Raw genomic sequence first — 25227 nt, forward strand, 5'->3', positions numbered from 1 at the left:
GGGGGCTCCTCCGCTGAAGATCGCAGCGTAGGGGCTCCTATTCCAAGATGTTGACGGGGGGGGGGGTGTCATTATTTTTATCCGTACCAACAGGCATTTCACTGTGGACATCTGTTCACGGAAATTATCATTTCATCCAGACATTATGAGTCTCTGAAATTCTATTGCATATGATATTTACTCAGTTTACGTCGCACGGTACATTTAATAACGTTAAATTTTTATATAATTATATGCGATTTGCATGTAATTTTAATATATAGTTTCCACCATAGGTGGAGATAGACTTGAAAGTCTGGGGAGCACAATAATAATTGCTGTGGGGCGTTTTTTTACTCCATCAAGCCAGTATACTTATACTACACCGCATGAAATTACTGTAGAGTAGTGGCTCCCAAAGTGTGTACGGAAATATAACATGTTTCTTACTTCTCCATGGATCGAACCCGTGAACCTGATATGACGGCTTTCATGGTCTTTCACGAGTACCTTACCACTGCGCTACTCGGGAGCCTCTCGTTTCGAGCGGGTGTTCTCTGGATCATACTGAAAAACTTGCTGTTCTCAAAGCGGCCATTAAAAAAAACTTGAAACGTGTTTTTGATACCGTTACTCTTGTTTACTTTTTTGTGACAGACTGTACTTGGAGACCATTAAAAAAAATTGAATGGCTCATATAAAAATGAGTATTAGTGCAATAAAACTTTTTAATTTGAAACTTGACTAATTAAGTCAAGTAAACAAAACATTGATTAATTACAATTACATAGTTTCGATAATCTCTGGCAGCAAGCTTATTCAACCAGGAAGATAGCCTTACTACCCAAGTCCTGTATAACAGTATTGGATTGTATACTCTGGCAACACCACTTTTGAGTCATATGCCGGCGTGGGGACGGACACGCTAGTGTTATCTAGTGGTTCGGTGTAAAAAAAATTTTTTTGCTTTATATTTAATTTTAATTTTTTTTTTTCCTTCTCGCCTCAAAGTGAATTTTTATACAGTTAAGTCTATAAGTAAAGGCTTAGTTACCCCACGGGGTCATGTTGTTTGTAAGATCAATGATAAACTAATTCAATCTATGGATGAAGGTGCCAAAGAGTTCCCAAAAACCATGTGTTCTGCCAAGGCGGATTCCTTTTCTTCGGCCAACAAAGGTAAGGTGCCCAGCCTTTCTAATGTTTGGTCGTTCTCGATTTGTGATGCTGAAATCATCGATCTTATTGAACCTGCGTGTTTGTATATTATCAAATTTTCGGGTCCGGTAGCCGTTCCGAAAACAAGACCTATTGAACTGAAAAAATTTATATGTGGCCAAATCTCTAATTCCAAAGATATTCATGAAATCCGCTTCACGCGTGCTGGTGAGCTTCTTATCACCACAGGTAATTCACAAATTGAGAAGGAGTTCTTAAACATTGAGAATATATTTGATATTCCGGTTAAACCTTTCCTTCTTACGGAATCCATCTCATCTAAGTTTGTGCTTAATAATGTTCCTACTGATATTCCAGTAAGCGAGATTGCAGAAGAGCTTCTTGGTGAAAACCTCCAGGTTATCAGTGTTCGTCGTTTCATCAAGACAATAATCCCTTACACACGGTATTAGTTACGATTTTTGGTAAAAGTATACCAAGTGAGGTAAAATTGTGGTTCTTGATTTTCCATCCCCGTCGTTTCATCGATCAGCCAAATCAATGCCCTAGATGTTTTAGTTACTTGCACCGAAAAAAGTTTTGTAGAGCCCCTTATCAATTTTGTAAAAAGTGTGGTGGTGATGACCATGTCTTTGAGCTATGTCAAAATTCAGTTTCTTGTATAAACTGCAAAGCTTCACACCTAGCCACTGACAGGAATTGTTCGTCATTTATTTTTGAAGCTAAAGTCCTCAAATACAAAGCTGAAAACTACGTCCCTATAAATATCGCACGTGCAAGGTGTAAATCAAATAATACGTCGTATGCTGGTCGTGCTAATATTTCAACGTCGTCGGACATTAACTCTTTGAAACTTGAGATCAGATCTCTGGTACATGAGGAAATAAATGCGCTTCGTGAAATCGTTCTCAAGGAGCTTAGCTCCAGTCTCCAAGAATCCCTTCATAACTCTATTAGATCTTTGATACCGGTGATTGTGAATTCAGTTAAATCATCTCTCCAAAACACGTGCATGCCACCTTCAGGTGTAAATGTGGCCATGGAGGCCTCAGGTTCTTCTGGTATAAACTTTAATGACCCCCTTCCATCTGATGAAGATCCTGGTTCCAATATTTCTTGTGAATTCGATTATACCGATTTTCTCATCTCGTCCGCGGCAAGAGGCAAGAGCAAAGAAACGTCGAACATTCAAAAAAAAAAAAAGGGTTTCTAAGCCCCATCCCAAAACTTGATGGTTCCCCCCGATTGTTATAAAGTAGATAATGTTGCCTTTTTGTTTGTGTTTCCCCCCCTCTCGTTTTTCTTTCCGCTTTCAGTGAAAAGAGTTCATTGTTATCTTGTTTAAATTTTTTTTTCCTCCCCCCAGTCTGGGTTATTTTTAACAGATGTATTTTTTTCCTCTTTTTTCATTATCATTATTTTTTTACTTATTTCTCCTGATTGCTTCAAATGAATTATGAGACAGCAGTATTAAGGTTCTCATTGAATGTAAGGTACATCTCATTTAAATATTTATTGTTGTATTTTGATTCTTTGCTTTCGTAGTGTTTCGGCTAACGCTTCACTTGAATGTGTGCTACTTTTTCTTTTGTTACTTATTTGCATGTGTATATGTATATATATAATTTTTTTTCCTCCCTCTCTAGTTATTTCCATACTCGTAACTTTGTACTGTTATAATTTTTTTTTTTTCAGTATCTGTTAACTATGAGGCATTAGTAATGCTTTTGTTATTGTCATTGTTTGTGAAAATGCTTATTTATGGTTCTTGTTATGATCGGGCATCTTCTTTCCTGTCAATTTTCTCTATTTTTTCTAAAGATCAGGGTATGGTCCTAGTAGCCGAGAGCCCTGTATAATTATTATTGTATTGTATTGTACTTTTGAGTCGCACCCGCCCTTTCATATGTAAACAAAACCTCGGTGTTGCGATTTGAGCTTTAAAAAGTGAGTTAAAAAAATGAAGAAAGTAGTTATATTTGGTGCGACAGGTAACGTGGGATTAGTGACTACAGAAGCTGCTTTAAAAAGAGGTAATTGACACAGTAATTAATTTATACAGCAATTATACCTATTAATTTCTTTGGAAAATTGTCGCTTATCACCCATTAAATCATCATGTGACAGAATAGCAATTTCAAGTTTTCAATTTGTTTTAACATAAATTCCCTCTTTTCTTTAAAACTATTAATTGGTAAATCACTTTTAAATAATTTTTTATTTATCTTTAGAATGAACAGATTTGAAGTAATTATGATGGAACAAATTCTGACTTGATATTTAAGATTAATCCTCAGCTTACGCAATGATATTAGTTCCGTATTAACTTTTAGCTTTTGAAAATACAGTCGAACCCCTATTTGATGAATCGGATAAAATCGACGTTTTTATTTGGTAAATCGAAGAAAATCGTTGTATCGGGGTTGAGTTATTAAAAAAATATGTATAGGGACTTCTGAAAAATTTGTTAGATCGAGCAATTTTCGTTGAAGCGAAGTTCGTTATACCGGGGTCATTTTTCTCACATCTGTGTAAATTGACTAATTTTCTGATATTTTCATTGATTTTTCCTCCCCCTCCTCAAATGTATATGTTACGGAAAATGTGATATATTTGGCGAGATTATGCATAATTACTGACCATTTTGGTACGTTTGTTAAATTTTGTGAAATTATCACGTTTACCAGTGATTAAGTATAACCCCCAGTTCGTATTAGTAAATATAATGAACATCAATGAATTACAAGTATTTCTCGTTTTACGCTGTCTCACTTTACACAATTTTGCTATAACACAAAGAACAGCTATAATAATCCCATTTGGTGATTTTCTTTTGTCAGAAAAACGTCCAAAAGCATTATGTGTATTTATTTGTTGCAGGAATCCTACACAAAATATGTAAAGCCTCAAACTTTTGTGGTGCACTAAAACTAAAATATTGATATTGCCGTCTAAAATTTTCAGTGTGTGATTAATAGCTCAAGCAAAAGAAATATGCTTGGCACCTAGATTATTTTCTTGATTTGTCAAGTCCTGGCATATACAGGGTAGTCATAAAATGGCTTCGCCGATACATGAGCTCCTAGCAGTTGCAAAAATCAAAGAATGCAAATAAAATTAGAGATATAGGTTTGTCAGAGTTAATAGGTGTTATGTATTCAAGAATGGGGAGAAAAACAAAACCCAGCTCTCGTGGTTATTGTTACAGTAACAAAATTTTAAAAAATTCAAATGACAACGCTCACTTTCATGCATTTCAAAGTGATTGGCGCAGTAAAAAACCATAAATGACATTGGAACGGCACCTGTAGCACCATAAATTCTGGCGCTGGATATTGACAAAGAAACATGTGGGAACAACCAATGCAAATCACATTTCTGAGACCTGAAGTTCCCTCCGAGGGGTTAGAGCACCAATCCTCTGGTGATATCTTTCTTTGTCTGCATCAGAATTTATGATGTTACTGGTACTGTTCATACTCCATTTATGGTTTTTACTGCGCAGATAACTTAGCTGTCGCCATTTGAATTTTTAAAAACTTTGTGGCTATGACCGTAACCATGAGAGCTGGGGTTTTTCTATCCATTCTCAAACACATATTTTAAAACACATCTCAAATTTCATTCGCATTTGTTAACTTTTGTGCCCACTAGGGGCTCATGTATGGGCAAAATTATTTTATGACTACCTTGTACATAGGATTTGGCTGTGTGAATGTTTTTAAAGTTTCATATGGTTTAAAAGCTTCTTTATCTTTTAATTAGCATTTTTTGTTACTGCAGAATTTATTGATCTGTGTGTGAAAATATTGTGAAGCTAAATTTAAGATAATTATTTTCTATTGATTTTTTAATTGTTGTAAATTTTGTGCTTTTAAGGTCTTGAAGTTACGGCGTTTGTCAGAAATAAATCCAAACTTGGATCTGTTCAGCCTGCCTCGATTATTGAAGGTGATGTTTTGAATGCTGATGATGTAGATAAAGCAGTAAAAGGACAGGACGGTGTTGTGATAGTTCTTGGAACTCGCAATGATTTGAGTTTGTATTTTTCTATTGATTCTTTAAATGATTATTTAAAGTTTGTGGGTAATGGTCTGTTATTAAGATGACCATTGACATGCTTTTCAAATTGGTGTAATTTTAAACGTTTATGCCACATCGATAATAGCTTGATGTTCCCATTCATGCTTGTGATATAAGTCAGTGTTTTTCAATCTTTTAACATCTGCAAACCAGTGAAAGTAGTTGAAAAATTTCATGGACTGACAGAACTTAGAGAATTGATTTGGGGACTGGCAAAAAATATATATGGGGTAATTCTCATTTTTGAAATCACCCTTTGAAAATGAACTCCCAAAATAGATGGAACTTGTAGCTATTGCCACGTTTCCAGTCAAGTGCTGAAATAGGCAAAATGCCTCATCAGATATGCCCATCTCTTACCCTTTTAATGTTTTATTAATCAGAAAAAAATATTTTTGTTCATAAAGCACTTGATTTTTTTTCCCTGAACGTGTGATATTCCAAATTTAATTTACAAAACAAACATTTCAATCAATTTAACATACAGGGTGATTATAAAAAAAGTATCCCGACATATGAACCCCTAACTATCATACCATTCACAGAAACTGAATGAAATTTTGGCATAAGGTATTTTGATGTATGCGCTCAAGAATGATATGGAAAACAACAGTGTCACTCTAACAGTTACGGTTACAGTGAGAAAATTTCGAAAATATCAAATTTCCAATTTTCCAATCTTTCCAATCTGAAGAATTGGAAGAGGAAATGAGAGGAGAAAAAATTATAAAAAAATCAATCTAAATCAAAATTCGGCCGGTAAAAGGTTAACACATGGTTAAATTTAAATTCTTTTTTTTTTCACCATGAATTTTTAACAAACTTCATTGCTGACTATATTTCATTTATTAGCAGGTAAAGAAGTGTCCCTAAGACTTTTTTTTTGGATTTTTTGGTAGACAATTTTTTTAAATAATTTTTTTTTCTCATTTCTCACCTAATTTTGTAATGATGACCTATGGAGTAGAAATAATATGCAATCCAACAAGAATCAATTGGAGAAGTAATTCCTGGACTAGCAAAAAATTATTAAATAAATGAAAATAATTTGTAATAAATAATGAGAGAGGAAAATAATTTGCGGACAGGTAAAAAATAAATATAATTTGCAGACCTGCTGATGGCTAAGACAGAAATAAAAAATAGATAAGGTATAATTACAGGAAATTATTCAGTGTCTATGAATTGGGCAAAATGTTACACAGTTTGGTAGGAAATTCCCACGGACCAGTGTTTTTCAACCAATTTTTTTCCACAGCACTCTTTTTCACACTCATATATGAGAACTGGCTGAAAAAGAGAAACAAGCTCAGCCAATACAGGAAAACATAGTTTGTATGCATTATACAGTGGTGCCTTGAAATTCAAACATAATCCATTGTCAAACAAATGTTAAATCGCAGGACAATCTCACATTTTCCAAGTCTATTCTTCAATTTCATGCATGTAGAATCCTTAGGAATTTGAGTATCAGATTTCTTTATTATTAATGCAACTATTTTTTAAATAGAAGTTTAAATAATAAAATACATTATGATTACATTTTAATTCCCTCAATTTTTAATCTTATGTAACTGAATACAGTGGATCCCGATTATAATGTTTTTCAAAAACTGGGTAAGTAGGAAAACACTTTAAATAGGAAATCTCAATGAATATTAGTAAAAACTGAGACGAAAATAAGTCTTACTACGCAGGAAAACATAAGTGGGGACGTTATAGGGCAGGGGTCGGCAACCTGCGGCTCTTTAGTTCCATACGCAAATATTATTTATTTTATCAAAAAAAAAAACATTTAAAAATCGTTCTGAATCGATTAACAAGGATTAGGCACCGATTCTATCTCTCAGCCACTTGTACTCGCTTTTCACCGCACCCCTCCCCGTGACACGCGTCGTCACTGTCGTCAGTCCATCGGAAGCTCTCGAATGACGCCGTCGTCTGATGTTTCTATGTAGGTTTTAATTTGCTTTCGACGCAAGACAATTTGGCATCTTCACTAGTGCTTTGGCTGTGACGTATAGTTTGTTGTTTCAAGTAAAAGAGTTAGAAGCGAATTATCTTCTCAAAGTTATGTATGTACATATATATATATATATATATATAATATAATACTTATTATGCTACCTACCTTTACTTCAGTTTTTTTATTATATATAATAAATTTATTATATATATATATATATATATATAATAATAATAATAAAAAAACCAATATATAATATATATATATAATTATATATATATATTATATATTTATTTATTATATATAATATATATATATATAATAATAATAAAAAAACCGAAGTAAAGGTAGGTAGCATAATAAGTATTATATTTTTAAAATACATATTATACATATTTTTTTCCAAATAAGATACCTAACTACTTTTTTGAAATCAATAAGAACTGTCAAAAAAGAAACAAAGTACTACTGTTGGATATTACCGCGAAAGTGTTTTTATTAAAATATATATTTAATAAATTACCTATTTTATTATTTATCTATTTTATAGCTTTTATTATTTAAAAATTAGCGTTAAAATAATAATTATAAGTGTAAGTACCTATAAATTGTTATTTAATAAACCTATTTTCAAACTCTGAGGATCAAAGTAGGTAGGTATTTGCAGTTTTAGATTGTGTATATGTTTGGCAATTTTCATTGATTTTGGCATAGCTGGGCATAACACCTTTACTCATAAACTAAGTATCTAATATTTGCCAAAATTAAAAAAAAAAACTAAAATGTACAGACTGCGCCGTGATAAACACGTTCTGACAAGTCTGTTCGTGCCAGTCGGCGATCACCGCACACGGGAGGCGACCACAGATGCAACGAAACTATGTACTTATAGTCAATCAGTACGTGAGAGAGTGAGACAAACAGTGTTTCGTGTCTAAGTTATTTATTTTATTAATTAAATTATTAGAGAATTATTTATTTTATTTAGGTAAGTATTTTTAATTGGGAAATATCATTGTAAAATGTTTTTTGATAAATTATATTTCATTATGCCCGGCTTCTCGTATGTGGCTCTAAAAATTTTGTGGCTCTTTAAAAACTTAGAAGTGTCAAAAATCACAATTTACAAAATTTCAGACTAAAAAGGTTGCCGACCCCTGTTATAGGGGGATCCACTGCATCTAATAGAAAAATATGTGTTTTGTATACATACAATCCTTTTTATTTTCAAAAATTGTAGATGAAATCTGTGGAATACTGAATATCTTCAGCATTTAACTTCAACTAACTACATTTTTGTGCGTTTTGTAATTAAATATTTAGTATAAAATATGTGTTTTATGTGCGACAATCCTCTTTATTTTTTAAAATTGTAGATGAGGAAATCTGGGGAATACAGAATATTGTCAGTACAGTAAAAGTTGTTATAATGGCAGTTTGCAATCACAAAAATTGTTATTGTCTTCTTGTTATTAGCGGATTTCCACTTTTTGTTATGTCAGGATATAAAATTATTGAAAATTGCTGCTTTATGTGCATTAAAACATGTTTTAAGTTATTTCGTTTTAATATTAACAAATGAACCAAACTGTGTAGTCAAGAAATTGGTTTTTGATCTCTCAGCAGTTAATTCTATTGGACATTTTTTGCATAGAATTTTGTATTATCAAAGCAATATAGTCGACCGACTGAACAATTACAATTCTCAATCGCTACTCACTTCCATGTCTGTATCAACACCTTCTATAACAAAGTTTCTGGACAAAACTCGTGATGTCACTGATGTGGTCCATTTCACCTATAGTCATTGGATATACTGTAAAAAAGATGAAGATTTTGCATACGTCGGCCTGCTATACCTTTCTCTATTGGACAGTGATGTTCATCGTGATTTTCACTGATTTCTGCTATATATGTTAAATTCTGTGTTGATCCATGTGGGTCCTTATAATACTGTATTCCGTTGCAATGTTTTTTTTTTGACTTGGGTTCCTCGCTAGTGTGGTGGGTGTGTTTGTCTGCAAGAAATGCTGCAGTTTTTTATTTTTTATTTTCTTTGTTATGTTTTATTTTGATTCATTTTTATCATTATTTTTCCCCTTCTCTTTTCTCCAACGTGGCTTCGTTACCCGCTTATATCCCTCTCTTGGGACAGAGTGGGAGCCATGTTCTGGTTTGGTGGTGGCCTGCTATACCCAATGACTATGGGTGGAATGGGGATGTCAAAGCTGCGTGCTGAGGCTTTCTGGTATAAAAGGTGTTGGCTGTATTGACTAGTCAACATTTTTCAGCTAATCGAAAAGTATTTTAATAATATATTTTCAGTCATTCAGAAACAACTGGTAACATAAGTTCTGATCCCTAAGTCGTAGTCACTGGAAGAAACAAAAGAGTAAAATCATCACATATCCCATGTGTATAATAGGAAGCCCCTAAACACAGGAAGAAGAGCTTGAAAAAATTTTTTTTGCTGTGTTCATTCTTTGTTAGAAGTACCTCAGAGTAATTTTTACAATGTACAATAATAAGAGTCTGGTATATTTTGGAGAATTTTTTTGACATTATAGCAAAAGTGTTCTAATTTTCAAATAGCTATAACCAAATATTTTTTTTATCTTTAACATTAGAATATGAACATTAACCTAAGGATATGATTATTAAGGCAGGCAGATTTTCTGATTTCGACAGGCAGCTCAATTGAAGTGTGAAGATTCTCAATACTTTTTAAATGTGCATAAATGCGCCAGCTTCCTGCTTCCGATGTACTGGCTACATGCTTTTTACTTGGTTAAGGAGAAGTTAATTGAAATATTATATTATAGGTAGAAATAATTAACATTCACTCACTGATTAATAGGTTAAAAATCGATTGAATTGGCTGATTTAAACATTGTCTGCACTTTAGGATTCTATTTGTTTTACTTATATATATAATAATAATTATATTTATATTATATTACTTATGAATATCATCAAACTATCTGAATGTAGTAAAAGCAAATATAATGTTTTACTAAATTCAGATAGTTTGAGCATTATATTTACTTTTCATACCTTAAATCTTTATTTATTAAAAATGTCAGATACCAACCATATTTGTTCATGTAGATTAGATAAGTTGAATAGAAACAAATAGACTGCAAAGTATTCCTTAATGATGTGTGTAAAATTGGACTAAGCAGAGCAAAAAATTAAAGAATTGCTCTGCAAAACATGATATTGTAACAACAATAATACATATTGTAAATGATCCATAATATTTTTTTTTCAAATTATAAATTCATTGAAAAGTTGCATGTATGTATAACAAATCTTTTACCAGAATGGTCAGTCATATTTTTGTTGAGTCTGCATTGAAAACTGTTTCTCCTAACTAATTTTCTATATAACATACCCTTTGATGGAACAAATAGCGGCTTTGTTTATGGAGACTTGACTATATAATGGTGATTGCTTGTTAGTGGGTGTGACTATGCTGAAGGAATGAACGCCAGAACATTGCCACTGGACTTATCCCGTTGCCGAGATCTGTTCCAGCCCAGCTTCGTTTCAAAGTTCAGAACACTTTATTTTGTGTCAAGAAAATAAAAAAAAACACTATATAAAATTTTTACAACATATTTTCCCCGGACAATTGAGAACTGTCGCGATTAACAAATTTTGTGGTGATTACAGACAAGATGGGGTTGGGAGTTTGAGAAAGTTTCTGGGTTTCTCGTTAAGACGGATGAATGTACACATATTAGGATGGAGGTATATTTTAAAAGCAATTGGAGGGGGCCCCCATGCCATCTCATCTGTTATCTTACACTTGCCATATTATATACACAGGATACAAAAAAAAAAAAAAAAAAAAAAAATATGAAATGAGAATCTCATTGTGAAATATAAATAACCATCAGAGCGAGTCATCTCACTTAACACTTTATTGGTGAGCAAATGTGTTTTACTTGCGGATTAGAAGTCAGTATCAGTTTTATTGGGTTGAGTTCACTCGCTCCAGTGGATTTGATGAAAATATACAAAATAGAAATATTGTGTGGGAAAATATAAACAATTAGGGATCACCTGTGTGTGTGTGTGTGTGTCATCTTGCTTAGCACCTTATTCAGTGAGCAACATGAATACGACAATATTTATTTATTTATATTATATTGCTGGCCCTGGGGCCTATACAAGAGGATGCGATTGAAAATTACAAAGATATTGGACAAAAAGCTAGTGATAGTGGGGGGATTTGACAATAGAGCTTGGAAGTTTGTTCCATTCACCAATGGTATGAGGAAAGAAGCTGTATTTAAAATAGTCAGTGGAAGCAAAAATAGTTTTTATTTTAATTGAATGGTCGAGTCTTCTAGAGATGTAGGATGGTTTGGCTAAGATACCAGAAGTATCTATGTTGAATTGACCATGGAAAATTTTATATAGCAGTGTTAATTTGAGAGATGAGACGAAGAGTAGAGAGAGGGAGGAGATGAAGTTCGTTTTTAAGTTTGGACACTGGAAACGAAAGATGACCAGCAGTCGTGAGCAAATCGGGTGGATTTATTTTGGATTGATTCAAGTTTGTTTATATTACTGGAGGTGTAGAGGTTCCAGATTTCAGTGACGTAGGAAAGAACAGGGGAAGATATAAGTTTGGTAACAAAGTAGTCTGATATCCTGAGTGGAGTGTTTAACGTTGCGGCGGAGGAAAAAAATGTTTGTTTAGACACTTCTGGTAAACGTAGTTAACATGTTTGTTCCAACGTAGGTCGGCTGAGATTATGACACAAAGGTATTTGATTTGAGAAACTTGGGATAACATTAAATTATTGATGGAGTATGAGTGTTCAAGAGGAAGTAATTTACGTGTAACTTTCATGTCAACTGTTTTTAAGATATTGATTGGCATTTGCCATAAAGAACACCAGTCCGCGATGGAAGACGGGTTATGTTGGAGAAGTTCTTGGTCAGATTCATGGTGAATGATACGGTAAATTACACAATCATCAGCAAATAATCTATTGGTGCAGTTGAGAGATTCTGGAAGGTCATTGATGTAAATTAAGAAAAGTAATGGGGAGAGGACCGATCTTTGAGGGGTCCCAGACTTTAAGAGGGCGGATGGGGAATTATGATCATTAAAATGGACAAACTGTTTACGATGTTTTAGGAAAGCCTCCACCCAATTAAGTAATTGTATGTTGAGGCCAGGGCATGAGAGTTTAAGGAGAAGTTTAACATGGGGGAACTTTATCAAAGGCTTTAGAGAAATCTAGGAAAACTACATCAGTTTGTAGGTTTTTATCAATGGCTCCCGAGAGGTCGTGGATGAAGAGGGCCAATTGAGAGGTAGTAGAGAGAGATTGTCTAAAGCCGTGTTGGTTGGGGGAAAAGAAGCTGATGGAGTCTAAGTGGATACGGATTTCTTATGCAACAATATGTTCAAAGATTTGATTGATATTGGCCAAAAGTTAAGGGGATTGAAAAGTAGACCCGATTTGTGGATAGGAATAATTTTATTGATTTTCCAGTCATTCGGGAGGATAGCAGTATTTAGTGAAACATTGAACAGGATTTAAAGATAGTCAGAGCACAGAATTTAAGAATGGAATTTGGGATGTATCGAGACCAACAGAATAGGGCTTCAGTTTTTTCAATAATTTTAGGATACCCTGTTTGGAGAAAGATATTGGGGGAGAGTTGTGGATAGAATCAAAAAAAGAGTATTGGGGAGGGGTCTATTAAGAAGACAGAGCAGAACGTTAAATTGAATTCGGCAGCCATCTCTGAAGGAGAAGATGTATGTTTATTTGAACTTCTGAGGGAAGTGGGACCAACAGATTTAGGTTTAAGGTAACTCCAGAATTTTGTTGGATTAGTTTTTAAGAAATAGGGTAGAGAACAATAGTGGTATTTGGTCTTTTGGGCAAAAATGAGGTTTCTGAGGTCTCGGGTAGAGGCTGAAATTACGGATTTGAGTGAACTGGCTTTGTTGGTTTTATATTTGAAAGCGATACAACAGATTTTCCTCGAATAATGTTTCTGGTGATCCATGGATTAAGAAAATACTTAGAAGAAACTTTTTTAATTGGAACTGTAGCTAGGCATTTGTCTATGATACATTTAAAAGAGGTCCAGAGGGTGTGAATATTATTAAAAGAGGATATGGATAGGAAATCATTGAAGTGAGAGCGAAGAATATTTTGCGTATGTGGATAATTTTTGCCTTGTTAAAATTACGTTTAGGGGCGAGTTTGTAGGATGGGATAGAATGGAGGAGGGAAATGTTAATGACTGGGATTTTATGGTCGGAGCTACTCTTGAAGATGGAAGTAGAAAGGATTGAAATTGGATTGGAGGTAGCGATAAGGTCTAAGGTAGAACTGGAGTAAAAGGTGGTTCTTGTGGGTTCTAAGATGGATTGGACCAAGTTAAATTTAAGGAAGATATCTAAAATGTTGTTATTAATTCTGTGATTGTCAGACAGGGATTCCATATTTCTCCAGTCAATACCAGGAAGATGCCAGTCTCCGGAGATAATAATAGAATGTGTATTGGAAAACTTTTCAAGAATAATTTCCAGTTCAAAAAGGTGGAAGTCTGGAGAGGGCAGAAAATAGACAGAAAAGATGGTAAGTGGAGAACAGTTGGGTTGACGCCATTCGGCTCCTACAATTTCTAGGTCGGAATCTAATAGATTTCAGTTAAAGGTATAGAATTTTTTTAAATAAGTACGACCCCCCCCCCCAGAGAGTTTGTCTTTTTGAAAAGCATTGTATTCAGGTGGTAAAATTTCAGAATTGGAGATTGTATTATTTAGCCATGATTTTGTAACTCCCAGAAAATGGGGAGTATGAATGATTCAAGAAAATCTGTTTTATATTTTAGGCTTTTTTTTATTTTTTAAACCGAGCACAACTCAGGTCTATTGCCTTAGGCAATTTACTACCTAGCGAGTTGTGCCAGAAGTGTAAGTGTGTGTACCTAACAGTCTGAGTGCGTATCTAGTGTTGTGCATGATTTTCAGTGCTCCCATCTATATCTCAGAAGTGAAGTGAGTGATGTGTAGTGACTGAATATTTGTACAGTTTGTAGGTCTGTTGCTCTCTGTGGAGAGACTTTTTAATGGGGAGATGGGCTCGCATTTGCGCCTCGAAGTTGGGAACCACAGAAAACCAACTTCAGCCGACCACCACTGTGTTGACGATGCGAGTCCATCACTATGACCACTCGACCACCACAGTGGCAATATATTTTAGGCTTTGAGTGTTAATAGTTCCCAATTGGAAGATATTATATTTTAATTTGGAGGTTGTGTGGACGGTGGGGTTTCTCCGAGGGGAGTAGCCTAAAGGGGGCACAGAAGGGATATGTTAGAGCGAGGGCAAGGAGGGGTTTGAAGGAGAGGGGGGGGAAGATGCGGGAGAACGATGTTAATATTGAGATCCCAGACATTTAGTGTTATTGATGAGTGCAAAATTGTGAATAAGTTTTATTTTAATGCCTTTGTCTCGGAATTTTTGACTGGCCCTCCAGATTTGACCACGAGGTTTGCGTGTATCGAAGGAGAAATCTTCTGAGATAGATATGTTGCTGTGTTTTTGAGTTTGGAGGTATTTTTTAGAATCTCGCTTTTGAGTTTAAATTTATTGCATTTTTATTATGGAAAGTCTGCATCCGTGGGTTCTTTTGGGACCTATTCTGTGACAGCGGTCAATCTCGCTAGGTAAAATATTTATGCCTAGGTGATCGGAACAGCATTGAATGATTTTGGATTCGAGGGTGGAGTGGGACTCAAAGTCAGATTCTTCAGGCATGTTTCGGAAGATCAAGTTGTCCCGGCGAGAATGAGTACGCACGTGTGTTGTGGACATGAAATGCATGAAAAACTTGAATAAAGGAAAAAGAAATACACATACATTCATATATATAACTGCTAGACCAAGAGTCGTCTCTCTCTAAACTTATTTTGGTGAGAAATGTAGGATTAGTTTAAATGTGGGATTGTCTTGAGAGAGCCTTAGCTAAGGATTAGCTTCTGCCTTGTTTTGGTTGACTCACTCTGGCTGTTTATATTAAAGAAAAAAAAAATGAATATATATATATATATATATATATATATATATATATATATATATATATATATATATATATATATATATATATATATATATATATAAAATAAAAACTACATGTAATGGTTATTATGAAACCATTCATGTCGTCCACTTAGCACCCCTATTGGAGCTGAAAGGGTTATTGGGCGATACAAGTTGATTATGTCTGGTTTTTGAAAGAGTATTACTTGCCCTATCTTAAAGATGTCGGGGAGTGTTTCAAGTTTGAGGCATTGTTGAAAAGCGTGAGGAAAAGAGTTGGGTATTGTTTGTGTACATGTTTGATTATTGGGCCGTCAATACTATCAGAGCTGTGGGCTTTGTTCATGGGGATAAGTTTTATAATCCTATCCACCTCGGCCGGACTAAATGAAAGGCCATTGTTCAGCGATGCGTAGTGTTCGTGCTCTGTGCAGAGGACATGTTTAGTGGTGTGGGAAAGAGATTTTCCAGAATTATATTAGCAAAATCTCTTTGAGTTCCTTGTGCATCTTCTCCAAGAAGTTTGAAAATCTGGGAGGGGGGTGCTTTTGGATTTTACTATTTTATATTGGTTACCATAAGGATTAGCAGCTTTGTTGCAGAAGTCTCTGAAAGTTTCTCTTTTTGAGAAAATCTCAGTGTAGGCTGAGATCAGAGTAAGAGGCTTATTGTCAAAGAAAATTTTAACGGCGACGGCGTGATTAAGGGTCTCAATTAAAATTGGTTTTATATTTTGGTTAGGACAGATTATTGCGGCTTTATTTTCTTTTGCGAGCAAGACCGAATCTTTTTATTGTAGGGCTCCTGTATGAGAAATATATCGATTTGGTATTTATTTGAGATTATTGGAAGTTTATCCATGGCCGCTTTTGTGTGGTCGCAATTTAGTTGGATTAGTTTAATGCTAGATTTATTAATTAGTTGTGTAGGAAAGATATTGGACATAAGATCTGGAATTTTACTTCAGCTCATTTTTCAGATTCAGGATTTAGTTTTATTAATATATGGTGTGACTATGGTAATATGTTTGCAAGATCCCTACTTTTATTTATATATGTTTATTAACCTCGTCTGGGCTTAATTTATTCTGGGTTTTGAGGGTCAAAAAGTGCCAAATTATTTGAGGCTTATTTTTAAAACAAAAATTTTATAATGTACTAGCCCAATTTAATTAGTAGGCATGGCTAATCAGCAGTACTGCCATCTGTTAAATTTTTCTATTCCTGAGCCACTGGAATGATGAATTATGTGTGCTCAAACTCGGCTCAATTGAAGCTGGGAAGAGGTAATAATAAGCAACCTATGTACTAAAGGTTGTAAGACTGCTGGCATAAAAAAAAGTGTTATACTGAAAGCAAGTAACTGATGTTTTATGGAGCATGTAATTAAATTTCTATACACAGTTATTTTGAAGACGGCAACAATTCTTTTGCCAGTCCTTGTTTGTGTTTTGTGTGTGAGCTCTGTAAACAGATAAAGATTGTAATATTGTTGTCGTATTCAATTTTAAATGCTTTCAATATGTTTTTCAAGGCCCCACTACAGTGATGTCTACTGGGACAAGAAACATATTACAAGCAATGAAAACACATGGAGTAAAAAGAGTTTCATGCTGTATATCATGTAAGTAAAACTCAGTGATACATACATATAATTGGTGTTACATTAATTCATGACCACTTATGTTATACATACTATATTTTTTGGAATAAGTGCCATATGAGCATATGTGCAGCAGCGGGGGAAAAAAACAACATCAGCATCTTTGTATCTACTGCATCTTCCCAGGATAAAATTCACCTTTCCATGTAATTAGTTTTCTTGTATCTTACAAACAAATATTTGTTAGAAAATACCTTCTAAATGCTCAGAATCAATTCTGTAAAGTTGGAATGAAATTTAATTACTCAAATTTATACAATTAGCAAATGTAGAATTTTCTCAGAGGGGTGGTATCTTTGTTTCTTCTCAAGGGGGGGGGGGAAGGTTCTATTTTTACTGCCAACAAACACTATATTCTTGGCTTAAAAGCATAAGTCTATATAAAAACCAACAATTCATTAGCATATTCTCTGAAGAATCGTAGGATAAATATCATCTGGTACTGGTGCTTTGTTAGCATATTTATTTTTAAGAAGTTTTAGGACTTCCATATCTTCCACTTGAATATCGTTGATAACTTATCTTTCCATGATGCACCTGCACTTTAGATATTGCCTTCTCTATTGAAAACTGATGCAAAAAAGTCATTGAATGCACTACATATGCTTAAATTGCTCTACCTTAGACCCTTCTATCGAGAGGTTGCCAACTGCCCCCTTACTTCCAGTATTGATGTGTTATCTTTCTAACTAGACTCAACTTCCTTTTTACTATCCCTTATCACTTTCTTCAATGTTCTATTTTCAGCAAATGATGACAGGAAACGTCTTCCACTTTTATACTCTTTGAATGCCCTTTTCTCTTCAAGATAAGATTATGCACATTATCAATTAACCCAAGGGGGGTGGGATGAAGAAAGACACCTTTTACGAACAAACGGAATGGCATCATGCAAGTTATTGGATAGTTTTCTCTTAAATTCTTCCCATTGATTCACTACACCCACTGATTTCAATCAGTATTTGAAAATTACTGCTAAATTTCTCTCAATAGTTCAAAGTTGGTTCTTTGAAAACAGGGAACCATTCTTTTGTTATTATGTATACCTGCGAAAAGCTATAAACAAAGCTAACAATCCAAAAGTTACTAGGAGACAAATTTTCTCCAATTGAAATTAGTAAGCATGGAATATAAAATAGAAGTACTCCAAGTAGCTTCTAATTTCTGCTTATAAAAAAAAATGATCGAGTACCATCTTAATACTAGAGAGATGAATGGGGTCTGTGTGACCCTGCTTGCTCTTTCTGCTCCCATATCTCAAGTAAAAAGGAACCAAAAGTTTTAAAGTTTCTTGACTTTTCCTGAATTATCATGTTCTTAGCATGCACCAAAGCTTTTTTGATTATATTTCATATCAACAGAGATAAGAACGGATGTACCTAGAAAGACAGGAGGGGGTCACACTGACCCTTTCATATATTTTAGAACTCATTCACCATATAATACTACCAACATTGTCACAATTGATTTTGTAAGGTTGAAATTCTTCTGATAGTCTCTTTAGCCCCGTTTACATGTGCAAATATTGCAGTAGCAATGGGAGTTCTAGCATCCGCTTGACGACTTTTTTTCCTTCGTAAGGAAAGAAATGGAGAGCAGTCATTGGCAAAAATTCTTGAAGTGGGTTTAAAATCTGCTTTTTCTATTTCACATGTAAACAGGGCTTATGTGCATCTTAGGTATAATCCTCATTCATTAGACTTTGTTTTACCCTCATTCTTATCTGCAGATGTGGGTCATCAGGTATCTTAGCTTTTGTTGTCAATTATTTTTGTCATTTTGTCCAATAAATGGTTTTTCTGCAAAGTGGAAATATCCTTGTGCTTTTGATTGCTGCAGAAATGGCAAAAAGATAGATTTTCATCGAAGATAATACTTTTCAGAAGTTGGCAAAGATTTATATGAAAAAGCAGTAGTGCGGATGATGAGAATTCAGAGGAGAGAAAAAATAAAAACTACCTGATGCAAAACCTTTGTGAAATGAGCAATACTGATGGTGGACGTGCGAATCAGAATGAAATTATACCTTCAAAAATGCTTCAGCTAATGCAAAATGAAATGCTACTAGAAACAATTAATGTAAACCACATTGAAGCCACCAATGAAAACCTAGAACTACACCAAAACGTCAGCTGAAGATATCAGATCTCAATAATAACCCATTTATTAGTAGTGAAGAAACTGCTGGAAGAGTAGATCAACTTTGTCCAAGAATATTAAGAAGTCACCAACAAATAAGGCAAATGCACAAACTCCTAATGCATTTTGACACACAATGGGTGTCATTTTCACAGGGAAAGATATTTAACCACTTATCACGCTGACGGAGGAAACCACTTGGATTGAATACCAAATCTTAACTCTCGGTTGCTCAGCAGAAAACAGTGTCTGTTCACTTCAAACGTCGTCGTCAGAATGAAGCTGATAGCCTGAGTGTAAGACTAATGCAGTCGCTTGTATGGATGCTTCTGAAATGGAGCTACCCGATCAGTCTATTTGAATTTTCTTAGAGTTTCCGCTTGTAATAAATTTAACTATAGTCTTAAGAAAGCCCATCTCATATTGATCTCTAGCCCGTAGGTTCTTTCCATCGATACCTGAATAATTGAAATCCCCTAATATAACTACCCTCACATGTGTAAGAAATTTCATCATGAAGCTTGGAGATGTAATTTGGATCCCTATTCTATCGGTTACCACAAATTCTTACAATAAGCTAATGACACTTTTTGTTTTCAAGCTCAACCCATGTAGTTTCAACATCACTACTCTTTGCTGTTACTCTATCTAGCCTGCAAACATAATGTCACGTAAATCAAGACTCAGAGTTGAGTAGTCTATACCATTATGAACACCATTAACTAACCCATATTTCTGTCTACCTGGTCTGGGAGTAAAATACCTAACCTAAGCCTATCGTAAACTTCCCAGACCCTCACCTATTCAATTGAATCCCATCTCAATGAAGCCACCTATCATGTAGAGACTGCAGGAAAAACATGCATTTTCATAGAGTGCAGAAAGTTCCAAAGAGAGCGGCAAATGCCCTTCAGGCTTGAGTTAAAGTGATGTATCCTACTCCTATACTCCCACTTCCCTCTTGCCAGAACTGAATTTTTGCCACCTCTGAATCCTTCTCTCAAGAGATAACACAGTCAGGGCTCGTTATGATGACCCCATTCGTTCCATGGAAAACAGAAGTATGATATAACAACTTCCAATATAACATTTTAAGAAAATCATAAAGTGTAATTTCCCCAGAAAATTGTATTGCTTTCACAAAAAAAAAAAAATTTATGATGTTGCAATGAAAATGTATCTGGCTGAAAAAAAATAAATATGTTACACAGTATGCAATTTTTTTTACTTACAAAAGTGCTGTATGTGGCCTATACAAACCTGCATTTATTTTTTATTACATGCAGCAAAATAATAAGTTCACTTGCCTGTATATCCTTGCAATGAGAAATTAAGTAAAATTATGCAATAACATTTAGAATACGATAGAAAAATCAACCACGTGGGAAGTGGGTGTGAGCCATCATGTGAAAAAATAAAACACAATGGTGAGCAAAGTTCCCAATGATTAGTGCTGGTTAACCATCAGAATTTCTGTAGAAGTTATAACGCTTTATCTTTTAGCCATGTATGTTTACTACCCTTTCTTCAACAAGCATCAAAGGTGAAGGCCAAACACACTCAACGAATGCGTTTTTAAATTTCTTTAAAATAAACGGAGAGAGTTTAATGGTATTTATCAGTTTTTATATTGGATAAAACATAACATGGTCGAAATAGGAAAATATTTGGGACCTGTCATACTGGTCACTATAATACACTGCTGGCCACCCAAATTGCAACACCAAGAAAGACAAGAGATATCGCAACAATATTTATTTTGTAGATAACATGTTGACCAAGCATCAAATGATTAAATTTATAGACTTCTGTGAAGGAACCACAGGAAACCAACTTCAGCTGACCACCACTATGGCAACGGTGAGGTTCAAACCCAGATCCTTGTGATGCGAATCCGTCACTATGACCACTCGACCACTGCAGCGGCACATGAGGAAGACTGCGTGTAAATCAGAGGCAGTTTCTCCACACATTTATGGATTGCCAGAAGTTCCTCTACGGTTTATAGTGAGCAGCATTAGATCTCCTACATATTCGCTTGTAAAACACCTGGCAATGATGCTGAGGACACATATTGGTGGAGCGGAAAACTTCATCAGGGACTTCAAACATTTTTATAGAAAAGATTAGTGATATAGTGCTTCAGCCCAATGAAATATTGGTCAGTTTTGATGTCACATCACACTTCACAAATGTATCGATAAGAGATGTCATGGATCAAATCAGCCAACTGTTCACGAAAGATATTGTGGACCTTTTCCACGCCTGTCTCACAACTACATATTTCAGTTGGAATGGTGAATATTATGAACAAACTTAAAGAGTGGCAATGGGCAGCCCAATCAGCCCAGTCGCGGCCAACTTTTATATGGAAAGATTTGAGGCCCAAACTTTGGTGACAGCACTATACCAGCCATCAATCTGGTTTCGGTATGTGGACGACACATTTGTTATATGGGGTCATAGAAAGGAAAAACTTGAAGAGTTCCTAGAGTTCATCTGAACAGTATACATCAAAACATCAAATTCACAATGGAGAAAGAAAAGGGGACCCTTCCATTTCTAGATGTTCTGGTCACGAGGAAATGTAACAGACTGGGCCATATATTTTACCATAAAAAGACGCACACGGACAGATACCTGCACCAGGAGTCTAATCACCATCCTGCCCAGAAGCAAGGTATGATCAAAGTTCTGGTGGAAAGGGCAAAAAGAATCTGTGAGTCAGAACATTTTGATGAAAAAAAATTACACCTCATTAGGACCTTCCAGGCCATAGTTTTCCAAACTTTTTTGTTCCATCGCCCCCTTCATCAGAAATTTTTCTCTCTTATCGCACCCCCCCCCCCAACTCAAACAAGCCCATAGAATCCAATGGTATAACCGTAGCTTCCATCACCCACTTTGGGAAACACTGTTCCAGGCCAATGAATACTCTACGGGGGATGTAATTTGGGCCATACATCCAAAAAATGCCTCATGGAAAGTAGAAGAACCAGCGACTGGAAAAGCATTCCTCGAGTTACGGACGGAATTGGACGACCCCTGAGAAAATTTGGCATCAAGACCATCTTCAAGCCAACCAAAAAGCTAAGTGAATGCCTCAGGTCGGCCGAAAATGAACTGGACGGACTAAAAACAGCTGGGGGTTTACCGTATCCCGTACAGTTGTGGAGAAATGTACATAGGCACTACAAAAAGATTTATATATCGACCAGAAATGAAATTGTAGACTGGGTCAGGTTGACAAGTCAGCTGTAGCAGAGCATGCCTTGACCAAGGACCACAAAATTCTCTTCACAAATACCCAAGTGTTATCCATGATGTTCTTAAGTCAGCCACCTCGATGGGCAATTTGCCTGTTGTGGCGTTGTATTTGTATGTATTGTATGCAATTATCCAGAGCCCTTGGGAACAACTTCGGCCAATGGGGAAAACAGACTGGCTCAACAGACCAATCCCGACGAGGGAGTCCCCCCATCGAGGGGTTAGTGCACCAACCCCTCGATGAGTATAAAACAAGCCTGCTGTTTGGAATTGGCAATAAATTGTAGGTCCCGGTCTAATAATCCGGAGGTCTAGCCCTCGTGTGCAGAACATGACAGTGGTGTGACAAAAATGATCAATGAATCCGGCTACCCTTATGTCTTTTACACTATAAATTGACTTTAAAAGGTGCCCATGAGAAACTCTGACTTAAATTCCTGGCTGAAGGATGTGGGGAGATCCATTTTTTGCCACTTTTTTGATTATATATTTCACAATTTTTATATGCATATTTTACCAATTACTCAAATAACATTTGAGGAAAAAGGTTTCTAAAAACTGCTGTTCTCAGCTGGTGCTCCATGGAGACCTTGGGGCTCTGTGTGAGCTTCTCAGGGGCGCTTTGCGTTCACTTGAGGAAATAAAATCATTAGATTTGATTTTTTTTTAAAAAAGAGGCCCACAGGGTTCTCACATAGAAATTACAACAAAAAAGGGTTCCACGAGTTAAATGTTGAGAATCACTGGTTTAAAAGAATTGACGATTAAATGGCCCATGTTTTCTTTTTTTCCTAACCAGATTATAACCTACTGCTCTGTCTTAACGAAGAGATATAAGCAGGTGGTTGAAGTACTGAGCTGTGCTGGAAAAAATGGCCCATACCAGAACCACCCTTAGGGGTGTGACAGGTACCGTCACACCTCACACAGCACTTTATGGGGCCCTTAAGTAACACTGCTCATCTTCAAAAGTGGTGTTGCCTGAACTCACTGTGAATTATTTGAGGCTTTCACCAATTCTAAACTTATTTCTTGCATTAATTCTGAGTTGCCTCATCAATTTTGCAGTTTTTTTCCTACTGTTAATTCTGAATTTTCATCCATTCTGGAATATTTCTTTCATTAATTCTTAATTTTGGAAATGCTGGAATTATTTCTTTAAATTATTTATTTGATTCATCGTCTAAAGATTTCATTAGTTTCGGGAATTGTAAAATTATTATTATTAAATTGTGTTTATTAAATTAAATGTTATTAAATTTATACCTTCAGTGTTGAATCTTCATCAATTTTTGCGTTAATTTACATTAATTTAATCGTGGGCTCATAAAGATATTTCTCAGCATTCCTATATATTCTGGAATGATGGATACTGATTTATCCTCCCCCTAAAAAATACATAAAATGGAGGCGAAGGGATTCTTAATCATTTTTGTTGCCCGAGAAATTATTGAAATGAATCTTGCTCCGTTATTATGTTCTCACTGGCCACGCTTCCCCTCTGCCCCTCGCTGGGTACACCCATGACCCTGGGTATGACCGCACCTTCTCAAGTCCACCATGTGCGCACATGTCACCAATAAAAATACAATTATCTCCACTAAACATTGCATACACAGATTCCAATCCGAACCCACAATACATGCGTAAAATAAATAAAATGCACAACAGATCTGCAATTAGATATCTGGTCAACTTGTTGCCCAGAATATATTATATTCTAGCAGACTCTTGCAATGTTGATTCAGTGGCCAAAGGGTGAATCCAGAATCCAACTGGTCCAGCACATCCGCCTGGAGTATTACGTGACATTCTAATTGAAAGCGGGACATATGGTCTCCAGTGAATATAAGAATTTTTTCCATTATTATTATTATTTTGCAAAGCAAGCACATTTCAAGCAACACCAATCATTTTTTACTTCCGGCATCCCTGTATAAAACATTATAAAATCTGTCGATTTCTCCATTGTTAATTAATTTTCCAATTTCTTGTATGTCCACACCATTGAACCCTTTTGAAACAGTGAATACGAAAACCTCAAACATGAAATCTGCGAATAAAGAGATTCTGATTGTACCTTTTCTTTCCCAATTCACATTTTTTGGAGATCCGAGTTAAAGGGATCCGACTTAACGAGGTCCTACTGTATGTAAGTCTAGCACTTTTTCCGTGATAAAAAAATCACTCTGAAAAATAGTGTGTTTTCTTAAATACTGGTATTTCATTGATTTAATTACAAAAAGGGAATGTCTTAGACTAGGATTACACTATAAAAGTTTCACTGAAGTCATGAGATACCTCTTAATATGGTGTGGACCTCCTTTTACCCGGCAAAGTGTAGCAATATTAAGAGGTATCCTATGACTTTTGGCACTTCAGTGTATGAAACAATTGATTTTCATACTGGAGACTATGAATAGAAAGCAAAAATTGGAAAATGCCATGTAATGTGCATTAAAGTAATTGTGTTGTAGTCAATTGAGTATTAAAATTTTGTTATAAAACAAAGGTTTTGCTCATACACCTTAATGCTTTGCACTGTTTGCATATTTACAGGATGGCCCAGCAGGTAATGTTTGAAATGAATTAAAAATAAGTAGAGTGATAAAAAGATTTTAATGATGCATATTAAAATTACATAGTAAACAATTAATGATGAAGAGGTTCAAAGTCACCACCTTCTTTAACAAGGACAGCAGTGAGGCAGTTCTGAAATCAGTCCATTACGAGTGAGCAGACCTTGCTGTCAATCGTGTCGACAGTAGTTGTAACGGCAGGTCCTTTTGTCTGTCCATTTTTTGTGAAACGCCATACTCATTGAACTGCCTTAATATTTTCATGGCATCTGGCCATTTGTAACAAAAT

General features: G+C 35.2%; 1 protein-coding gene across 1 annotated transcript in view; it reads left to right on the forward strand.

The window, feature by feature from the left end:
• The first annotated feature begins 3032 nt into the window (after nt 1-3032).
• The window catches only part of LOC149074138 (flavin reductase (NADPH)), a 28491-nt gene continuing 6296 nt past the window's right edge, over nt 3033-25227 (forward strand). Inside the window, exons 1-3 of the mRNA XM_089246445.1 lie at nt 3033-3191; nt 5038-5196; nt 16825-16914. Coding sequence (XP_089102571.1) covers nt 3119-3191; nt 5038-5196; nt 16825-16914 — 322 coding nt within the window. The 5' untranslated portion in view covers nt 3033-3118. The remainder of the gene's footprint in view (nt 3192-5037; nt 5197-16824; nt 16915-25227) is intronic.

The sequence above is a fragment of the Pholcus phalangioides genome, unplaced genomic scaffold (genome assembly GCF_987345545.1).
Source record: "Pholcus phalangioides strain wild (caught in Gottingen) unplaced genomic scaffold, Ppha-v1.0 ptg000017l_1, whole genome shotgun sequence".
In the NCBI taxonomy this organism is placed as follows: domain Eukaryota; kingdom Metazoa; phylum Arthropoda; class Arachnida; order Araneae; family Pholcidae; genus Pholcus; species Pholcus phalangioides.